Source organism: Panthera uncia, chromosome X, assembly GCF_023721935.1.
Source record: "Panthera uncia isolate 11264 chromosome X, Puncia_PCG_1.0, whole genome shotgun sequence".
In the NCBI taxonomy this organism is placed as follows: domain Eukaryota; kingdom Metazoa; phylum Chordata; class Mammalia; order Carnivora; family Felidae; genus Panthera; species Panthera uncia.
The window spans coordinates 55,007,250-55,017,746 of record NC_064817.1 but is presented as its reverse complement, the minus strand read 5'-3'; the positions used below and the strand labels follow the sequence as shown (position 1 = coordinate 55,017,746).

The 10,497-nt window shown below is 51.0% G+C and overlaps 1 protein-coding gene across 1 annotated transcript; it reads right to left on the bottom strand.

Annotated features, from left to right (window-relative positions):
- Positions 1-1,436: 1,436 nt before the first annotated feature.
- GJB1 (gap junction protein beta 1) lies at positions 1,437-9,231 on the bottom strand. The gene is made up of 2 exons (XM_049643941.1): positions 9,150-9,231; positions 1,437-2,856 (listed from the first exon to the last, which is right to left on the bottom strand). Exon 2 carries the CDS (start codon positions 2,838-2,840, stop codon positions 1,989-1,991), a length of 852 nt encoding a protein of 283 aa, XP_049499898.1. The 5' UTR covers positions 2,841-2,856; positions 9,150-9,231; the 3' UTR covers positions 1,437-1,988.
- Between the last annotated feature and the right edge of the window lie 1,266 nt (positions 9,232-10,497).

Below are 10,497 nucleotides of genomic sequence, written 5' to 3'. Positions count from 1 at the left end.
CTTTTTTTTTTTATTTTCTTAAAAATTTTAAATGTTTGAGACAGAGTGAAGGCAAAGACAGAGAGGGAGACACAGAATCCGAAGCAGGCTCCAGCCTCTGAGCTGTCAGCACAGAGCCCGACTTGGGGCTCAAACTCACAGACTGGGAAATCATGACCTGAGCCGAAGTCGATGCTTAACTGATTGAGCCACCCAGGTGCCCCTTCTTCCTTTCTGATGTACTTCTCACACAGAGTCAATGTACTCTGACAGGGAGGGGCAGATCATTTTTTTTTTCTGTCAAGAGGTAGGGGAGCTGAGGTGAGAAACTTGCTGAGGGGGCAACTTTTACTCTGAAGGATCAGTGCTGAGGACAGTGACTCTGACATGGGGAAAATTCTGTGAGCCCGGGGAAGCCTTTTAGGGATCCCAGAAGTCCAGAGTGCTACAGGGAGCTTAGAGATGTACTAGGCCAGCCCTTTGTTTGCTCACAAGGAAACTGAGGCTTGGGGAAAGGAATGGGTTACTCCTAAGTGACAGAACTAGGACTCGAAGCCAGCTGTGTCAAGTCCCAGGTTGGGGCTTTTCCCCTCACAGTTGACACAAGGCAGGGAGGCTACCTGCTGCTTGGGAGAGTGATGTGAGTGAGGAGACCTGGCTAGGAAATGTCTGACCTGTGTTGGAGACATCTCTGGGGTGGGAGGCATTGATTCCTGGCGTAGGGAAACTGAGGAAGAGGATAAAATTAGGGGCTATGTCTAAAGGAGAAGGGTCAAAGTCACTGTGCAGTCTAACGGGTGGCTTGTGGGGCATCAGTTTGCAGTGAGTGCTGAGGTTCACGGGAGGACTGGGGTGGGGGGGTGGATATTTCTCCTAGGAGTTGGGGGGAGGGGGATGTGTGCTCCCCTCTCTGACTTGCGAAATTTCTCTATCATTTCCTGTCTCTCTAGATGGAGTTGTCATTTTAATGTTTTTCTGATCAGAGGAAGGGGCCCAAGGAAACTTCTTGAGGTAACGTAAATGTTTTATAATATGTTGTGGTCACGTTTACAAAACTGCACGCAACTCTGAAACTGCCATAAACTATACTTAGAATGGACAAGAAAAGATAAAATTAAAGGAAGGGCATAAGGGAATTTGATCCCAATGAAGCTGCTATAAAAAAAAGGTCCCCCCCAAAAGCCAAAACAACAACAACAACAACAACAACAACAAGAACAACAAGGCAAGAATGGCTCGGGGTCTTGCTATTTCTGTTGCCTGTTGCTTTCTAGATCAGCAAAAAACCAAGGCCAGCTCATCTGAGGATGGGGGGCGGTCAGAAGTTGCAGGAGAAAGAACTTGACAAACACGCAAGCCACCTCTTCATTTACTGTAAAATCCTGTTTAATGTGTAACATTTCAGGCAGAGAGAGGCCTTGAGAACCAGAGGCAAAGGTGGCCCTGACCAACCCCCGCTCCAACTTATCTGCCTGCGTCTCCCTCCCCTAATTCCTCCACCCCAGACGTGTCCTGCTTTTCCTTGTGGCTGGCAAGCGCTGTTCCTCCTTCCCTCGTGGGCACTACCCTCCCTTCTCCACCCACATGTCCACGGCACCCTCCTTCCATTCCACTTTGCCCACGTCCCTCCCCACTGATGTGACTCCAGAAATAGGGTATCTGACAACACAGGGTTAAGATTAGTTTCACAATTGGAGATGCTGTCAGAGCATCCTATCTCTTGTCCCCAGTGGCCTCAGGGAGAGGGAGAGGGAAGGGAAAAGGGGGACGGACAAGAAGAGCTGCCCACACCCCCACAACCTTGAGCACTGGCCGTGGGTGGCCTCCAGCTCCCAGCCTGTTCGGCCCCTCAGACGGAAGGCCCTGGGAGGAAGGGAGATGGCAGGGCAGGAAGATGTTGATGGAGCAGTCCCTAGCAGGCAGAGGCCTGCACGCCAGCAGGGGAGAAGGAGGGGTAGGCCCAGGGCAGGGTCGGGGGGGCGGGATGGGCGGTTGCCTGGTGCGTGGCATCAGCAGGCCGAGCAGCGGTCGCTCTTCTCAGCCAGCCCAGCCCCGGTGCCCGGGCTGCGGCGCAGTATGTCTTTCAGGGAGCCGTCCTGCTCACTCAGCAGCTTGTTGATCTCGTTCTGCTTGTACTCAGGTGACAGGCGGTGGCCGAAGCCTGAGCCCTTGCGGGAGGGTGGATTGGAGCGTCGCTGGGCTCGGCGGGCGCAGGCCCGGATGATGAGGTACACCACCTCGGCCACGTTGAGGATGATGCAGATGCCAGAGGCTGCCAGCATAAAGACAGTGAAGACGGTTTTCTCAGTGGGGCGGGACACGAAGCAGTCCACGGTGTTGGGGCAGGGGTAGGCCTCACACTTGACAAGCCGCACCATGGCGTAGCCCGGGTAGAGCAGATAAAAGACATACATGAAGGCGGCCTCGAACAGCAGCCGGAAGACCACGCTGATGACATAGGTCCACCACAGTGTCCCTGAGATGTGGACCTTGTGCCTCTTCACCTCCTCCAGGTGGAGGGGGTCCCCGTGACCCTCGAGTCGCAGCATTTTCTTTTCTATGTGCTGCTGGTGAGCCACGTGCATGGCTACGAGAAGAGCCGGGGTGGAGACCAGGATCAGCTGCAGAGACCACAGCCGCACGTGGGAGATGGGGAAAAAGTGGTCGTAGCAGACGCTGTTGCAGCCGGGCTGAAGGGTGTTGCAGATGAAGGAGGACTTCTCATCACCCCACACACTCTCTGCAGCCACCACCAGCACCATGATCCTGAAGATGAAGATGACCGAGAGCCATACCCGACCAATGGCAGTCGAATGCCGGTTCACGCCACTGAGCAAGGTGTACAAACCTGTCCAGTTCATCCTGCCTCATTCACACCTGCAAAACAGGAGCCACAGAGCAAGCTGGCAGAAAGCTGGGGCAGAAAAGCTGGGCACCATCACACTGCCTGACACACACCCCCCACCCCCGTCACCCCTTCCAAGAGCCAGTGACAGGAAGGGAAGAAGGATGGTCATCGCTTTCCTCATCACCCCATGTCCCTTGCCAGCCTCTACTCCCCCTCCTCCTCCTCCCCTTCCTCCTCCTCCTCCTCACTTGACTTAACCTCCCTGAACCCCATCTCCCTTCTTCGCTTTCATCCAACATTCTTTCTTCTCCAGCCCCTTTCTTTGCCAGGCCCATCTTGTTCTGTCATTAGCCATCCTCTTTAGCTCCCCACCCCCAGCTCCTTAGCTCTGGACCTGGGGCAAACCCAACAAAGCCCGTTACCTTGGGGAGCGCCTATCCCTGAGGCCACCCAGACAGGTCCCCTATGGTCTCATGTCTGTGCAGGGGGAGTGGTCCCTGGGTCCGCGCCTGCGTCCCAATTCATCGCCGCCCGGTGCTGGGGAGTCATATGCTGCTTTATACCCAGTGTCTGCACAATGGGACCTTTGTGGGGCTCTGAACAACGCCCTTTAGAATTCAGATCAAACGCCCTGACTTCCGCCCACCCTACACACAGAGCACTTGTGTCCCAGCGCCGGACACCCAGCCTGCACCCACCTGTTCTGTGCCCGCCCGGTCCATCGCCGCACCCGCCCCACAGCCCCACCAGAAGAATGGCTACAGCGGGGGGTGGGAAGAGATGGAACAAAGACAGGTGCATGTAAGAGGGGACCCAAGGGGACCAGGAGGCTCTGGGCTGAGGCCCTCCCCTGTGACTCTACTAGAAACTGAGGGTCAGCAGGATTTGTCCTAGGTTGAGATCCCCTCCAGGGTATGGGTGAGCTCTCTTAGCTCTTGAGGGGGAAAGGGAGCTCATATTTCTCAAGCCAGGGACTGTGTTAAGCTTTCTCCCCCCCATACATGCTCTCTTTGGACCCACTGGGCAAACCTCTAAGGACTTTCCCCCAGTCTTTCCAGATGAGGAAGCTGAAGCTCAGATGAGTTAAGTAACTTACTCAAGGTCACACAGCTAAGAAGTGTTAGAATAGAATGAAACACAACAGTATCCGAAGAGGAAGTTTAGGCTCTTTCCACGGTATACTCTTTATGCTTTTATAGATGGTGTTGGCAAAAGCAAAAGCCAGCCATCAAGAATGACAACAGGGGCGCCGGGTGACTCAGTTGACTTCAGCTCAGGTCATGATCTTATGGTTTATGAGTTTGAGCCCTGCATTAGGTTCTGCATTGACAGTGTGGAGCCTGCTTGGGATTCTCTCTCCCCACTTGCTCACTCTCTCCCTTTCTCTTTCTCTCTGTCTCAAAATAAATAAACCTTTCTTTCTTTCTTTCTTTCTTTCTTTCTTTCTTTCTTAGAACGACAACAGGGGTGCCTGGGTGGCTCAGTCTGTTAAGCATCTGACTTCGGCTCAGGTCATGATCTTATGGTTTGTGAGTTTGAGCCCCACGTCCACGTCAGGCTCTATGCTATGCTGACAGCTTGGAGCCTGGAGCCTGCTTCAGATTCTGTGTGCGTGTCTCTCTCTCTGCCCCTCCCCTGCTTGTGTTGTGTCTCTCTCTCAAAAATAAATAACCATTAAAAAATTTTTTTTTATTTTTTTATTTTTAATTTTTTTTAACGTTTATTTATTTTTGAGACAGAGAGAGACACAGCATGAACAGGGGAGGGGCAGAGAGAGAGGGAGACACAGAATCGGAAGCAGGCTCCAGGCTCTGAGCCATCAGCCCAGAGCCTGACGCGGGGCTCGAACTCGCGGACCGCGAGATCGTGACCTGAGCTGAAGTCGGACGCTTAACCGACTGAGCCACCCAGGCGCCCCTAAAAAAAAATTTTTTTTTAAAGAACGACAACAAAATCAAGGACTAATGCGACCCATAAGATCACGAGAAGAGTGGAAGCTGTTGACCTGTGAGTACTTTCCAAGTCCAGTGTCATGGAGCAAACCCTGACCATCCCTCCTGGAGCTTCCGGGAAAGGAGCCCCTGGTGGACAGGTTGGCACATGGTGAGTACAAACCAGAGGGAGGAAGCAAAAGTTAACCAAGCAAACAGAAGGTTAGAAGATGGAATAGGTAGGAGTCATACACCTTTGGGTTTGAATCCTGGTTCTTCGCCTAATACCACTGTGGGCTACTTACTGAACTTCTCTGAGCCTGCTTGCTCATCTATAAATAGGGTTAATACCCAGGGTTGTGAGGATCAATGAAGCAACCTTCAAAAGGTTCTCAGCTCAGCTCCAGTTTTTCATAGCTGATAATCAAGGGAAGTAAGCATCTTATCAGAAAGAGAAAGCAATGTTGTTTTGAGAGACTGAGTGGTCTGCCAGACCCATTATCCCCTTTTTCTTCCCAAGGCTGATGTTGACCTGTAGTATCTGTCCTGAGATAGAACACACTGTTCCGTGGCTGTCCTACCCCAACATCAAGTGTACATTGTAAACTCCTGGTTTCCTGAGCTTGCCAGTTGCTCTAGGGAAGAAATTCCCCTCTAGGCTTTAGGCAGGCAAAGAAGGCCTCCCTGTACCTCCTACCAGCACTTCTGCCATTAAGTTGAAAGTAGATCATTCTGGGAGCAGGGAACTGGATGTGAGGAGAGAGCACACAGGCCTGGACCTGTAGGAGATGCAGGGAGTTTCCTGCCCCCGAATGCAGGGGCAGTGGTTGTGGCAGAAGGCCTGCATCCAGGTCTAGGTGCTCTTCTCTGTTGTAGGAAGGAGGGGGGAAGATATTAGCCACAGAAAAGTTGGGGAAGGTGGTGAAAGAAACTAGGGGATGGAGGGATGGTCCATGGGACATAGATTACTTCTCTGAACAAGGTTGTCTTTTTTTTTTCATTTAACTTTAAAAAAATGCCTTAGTAAAGAAATGCTTCATCTGGTGAGACACAGTAGGTTCACAAACAGGTGGTCATTCTTGAAAAAAAATTTTTTTAACATTTATTTATTTTTGAGAGACAGAGCACAAGTGGGGGAGGGGCAGAGAGAGGGAGGGAGGGAGACACAGAACCCGAAATAGGCCCCAACACGGGCTCGAACTCACAAACCGTGAGATCATGACCTGAGCCGAAGTCAGATGCTTAACCGACAGAGTCACCCAGGCACCCCAACAGGTGGTCATTCTTAAGAATAACCATTTACTGGGGCGCCTGGTGGCTTAGTCAGTTGAGCTTGATTTTGGCTCAGGTCATGATCCCAGGGTCAGAGGATCGAGCCCCGTGTTAGGCTCCGCACTGGGTGTGCTTCAGATTCTCTCTCTTTCTTCCTCTGCCCCTCTCCCCTGCTCATGCTCTCTCTCTCTCTCTCTCTCTCTCAAAAAAAAAAAAAAAAAAGAATAACCATTTACTGAGCACCTGTTACACCAGGCCTTGCATGTGAACTACCTTATATAAACCTCACTACAACTCTGTGAGGTAGGTATTCTTTTTAATCTTCATGTCACACATGAGGAAACTGAGGTAAAGAAAGGTGAAGGGATTTGTCCAAGGGTCACATGGGTCCACGCAGTTATTATGTGACAGAACTGGGATTGTGAGCCAGGCCAAGCTGACTCCAGAGCCCATACTTTTCCCATAAGCTCTACTACCTTGGATAGAATTATAATTTTTCTTTCTTTTTATGATTATCATAATTTTTTTTTAATTTTAAGTAAGCTCCACGCCCAATGTGGGGCTGGAACTCATGACCTTGAGATTTAGAGTCATGTGCCCTACTGTTTGAGCCAGCTGGGCACCCCTATAATTTTTCTTTCTGTGAGTGTTTTTAGAACCAGGGGGATTAAAAATGGGTCTGGCTTTTATTCTCCTGTAGCTCCTTCCTTTTCCTATCAGCTGGGAACTCTTTTTCTCTCCTGCCTTCCCAGGGCTTTCCACTGCCTCCTGATCTGTTCTGTTTTCCCTTCCTTACCTTTCTTGAGCTGCCTCCTCCAACTCCAAAGCAAATGCCAGCTGTTCTCTCCTCTCTGCTCCTCAGTCAGCCTGGCCTCTCCTGGGTTTCTAGGTTCTTGTAGCTCTCCACCTCTCCTCTTCTTGCACTCTCTGGGGCATAGCCAGGAGCTCCATTTGGGGGCCCCTAAGCACCCTTGTGTGGGCACTGGGATCTCAATTTTGCTCTCCCTTTTGGATGGAGAGCTTATCCCTTATCTCAAGGGTTTCATTTTAAAACATCCAGGGGAGTGACCCGGTTTTGAAATCCAAACCGTTTTTGTGACTTTGGGTTAAAGTCCAGGTATTGATAAGCTCTGTGTGGCTCCAGGCGTGTTTTGCTCTCATGTTTAACTGGACAAGACTTCTCCGGCTATGTCAGGCCCTGGCCTTGTCCTCGGATTCAGATTTGCCCAGGCATTCGAGCACAGTTCAAAATCAGGAGATCACACTCAGTCCCTACAACAGTCCTGTAATATTATCCCCATTTTTCAGACAAGGAAGTTGAGGTTCAGAGAGGTTAAACAACTTGCTTCAAAGGCAGCTCTGCTCAATGGTAGAGTCAAGTTTCAAATTTATTTTCTCCTGACCTCAAAGCCTTTGTACATCGTACCGCCTTTGACGGTCAGCATTCTGACTGAGACCAGGCCCACAACTCAAAACTTCCACTCCTTCCCACATGTGTTTGCATGCGTGGGCATGCGCACACACACGCACATGCAAGTGTGCACAGCACACACGTTCATCGAGTGTGTCTCTCTCTCTTTCTGTCCCCACCTCTTCCCTGTCCCTCTTTCCAACTACAGGAAATCCTGGTGTGGTTTTTTTTGTTTTGTTTTGTTTTGTTTTGTTTTGTTTTTTTTTTGGTTCTGGAGGAGGGCCCTGGCTGGACTGGAGGAGGTTATATTCAGCCCCAGACTCCACACTTCCTCCCCCAGTTCACAAGCAGTCTGTGGCTGGGAAAGGACAAGGGGCTTTCTTTGGGAATTCTTTCTGAATCTCAGGCTGCCTTCATCAGTTTGGTGTGGTTCAGGCCAGACCTCTGTAGCCTTCTCCCTCTTCTGTTTCTCTCCCCTGCCTCCACCTTGTGGCCCCACAGCACCCGTCACTTCCCTCATCTTCTCCGCCCTGCCATATGTATTGTGTGGCCACACTTGGGTCAAGGCCACTCCAGCTCATTCCAGTTTTCTCCTTCTCTCTCTGCCATTGTCTTTTCATAGAACTGTTAATGTCAGCTCCCTTACTCACTGTGTGGACTACACCCTCTTACTCCTCGGTCAGCTATCTGACTTCCTGTTGCTCTCCACTTGGGCTTATTATAACAGCCACCATTTATGGAATGCCTATGGTGCTCTAGAAGCTGTATGTTCATTAACTCTCATCCTCATAACAAGCCTGTGAGCTGTGGCTTGCTGTCTGCAGTTCACAGATGGACCAAAGGAGGCTCAAAGAAACTGAGTAAATTATCACACAGCTGGTAAGCAAGTGCTGGAGCTCAACCTGGGACTCATGGTGACCCCTCACCAAAGTGTGGGTCCCTTCCCCATTGCTCTGTGGCATCCTCATCCATAAGTGTCTCCACTCACGCCCCTCTTGTCTGTATTCTCCTCTCCTCGCCTCCTTTTCTAAGTCTGTGCATTCTGCCACGCCATTCCCAACAGCTGGAACAACTTTCAAACAGCTGGGAGGCCACCCCTCCTTTAGATCTCCAAATCATCAGTTACTCAAGCTCAGCTTGAGTCTGCCTACCCCCTCAAGAAAATGGAATCCCGTGCCCCCGTATCCCAGCCCTGCTGGCTGTACCTCTGCACCTGCTAAATGCACTGTATTCACCCAAGCGCAACCCCAGGTTGGTTGCACGCCTGGTGTACCTTCTAATCAGGGAAGGAAAATAGCACCTGGCAGTGCCCAATGGTCCCACCGAACCCTAACCCTCTGTGGCACGAAACATCTTCAAGAGACGAACTTGGCCACCTCGTACTGAGGAGACCCCTCAAGTCTTCCTGGGAATTCAGCCCTGTGAGGATGAATGGAATCCATGGCTGGGAATAAAGGGGGACAGAGGAAGCAGCTCTGAGCTTGGAAAGAGGATAAGAGTTGAAACTTAGAGAGGCTAAGCAAGCCTGGAACCTGGCAGGAAGGGCCTCACTCTTCCCAGAGGGAAGCACAGAAGGGATCTAAGTGGCTTAGTGCTGAGGCCAAGAGAAGGCAAAGCCCGAGCCTCTCCCCAGCCCCCATTTCTGCCCTCCTGTGCCACACCAGCTCCCCCTCCCCGGCCCACCTCCCCCAGTCCCCAGCTTCCTCACCTGCCTGCTGCTGTCTTTCCTAGGGAATGTCTGCAGGCGTGTCTGCACTGTGCTACTAGATACTGTCAGCCCAGTCCAGGGGAGGGACAAAGAGCCCAGGGCCAGAGCCAGATTATGGCCCACAGCCCAAGAGGAACCAGACAAACATTAACCAGCCCCGCCTCCTCACGCACACAATCATTAAATAAGATTGATCCCCTGAGCTCCCAATGGGTTTGGTGAGACAAATCACATAGCCTGGAGTTACTGCCCTATCCCAAAGGTAAAGAGGCATCATTGTCACCCAGGTGTCCATGTTTAGTCTATCCGGGAGACTAAATGGGACTTAGGCTCATCAACAGCCCTCAGGCTTCCCCCATCCCCCAGCCATATGTAGACCAGTGTGTGGGTAAGTTGCACGGAGGGCTCCTGCACTGGGTACCATCCCTTCCATCCCTTACAGATCCCAGCTTCTGAAATGATATGACCATAGGGAGAAAAAAAGACATGGGCAGTGCTTCCTGACACCTTGAGGTCAAGATGGGGGATGGTGGTACTTCCTCCGTATGGCAGTACCATGGTGTTCTTTCACCTTTTGCTTATTGTCTGTGTCATGAGTGGCTGGGGGTGGACCAAAGGATTTCCAAACCCATTCTAGAACCCAAACACCTCTTCAAAAATTGCCTTCTACCCTCAGGGCCAAGGCAATTGAACTGCAAAGTATATCATGTGCAGAACAGATCTTGGCAATCATTAAAGTAAACAGAGAGTGTCAACCATTAACTGAATGGTCAGTCCAGTTTGAAAGATGATTTACCTGAAGACCCTGCTAATTCTGTGGCCTGAGAGGCTGCGCAGAAATAGGTAAAGTCAACAGAAACCGGCCCCCTGGCTTCTGCTCCTCAACATAGCCTGAGCTCACTGCCAGAAAGAGTGCCAGAACCTCAGCTTCCCTTGGGCAAACCCAGGCACATGGATACACCAACCAATAAATCTTTGCTGCACACCTATTGGGCACTCAGCCTGAGAAAAGTAAGGAAGGGGTAGGTGGCAGAAAAGGGGAAAACATCCCAGCTGTTTTTTCAATGTGTTTTAAAATTTAGTTTTGAGAGAGAGAGGAGCAGAGAGAGAGGAACAGAGGATCAGAAGTGGGCTTCTCGCTGACAGCAGCAAGCCCCATGCAGGGCTCGAACTCACAGTGAGATCATGACCCGAGCCAAAGTCGGATGCTCAACCGACTGAACCACCCAGGCGCCCCATGTCCCAGCTGTTTTTAAGGAAGTTATCAACTTCCTGAGGAGACAAGACCAAGACTCAAGAAGTCACCGTGAAAACTATCCATGTAATGTTCAGTTATGTGGTTCTGACT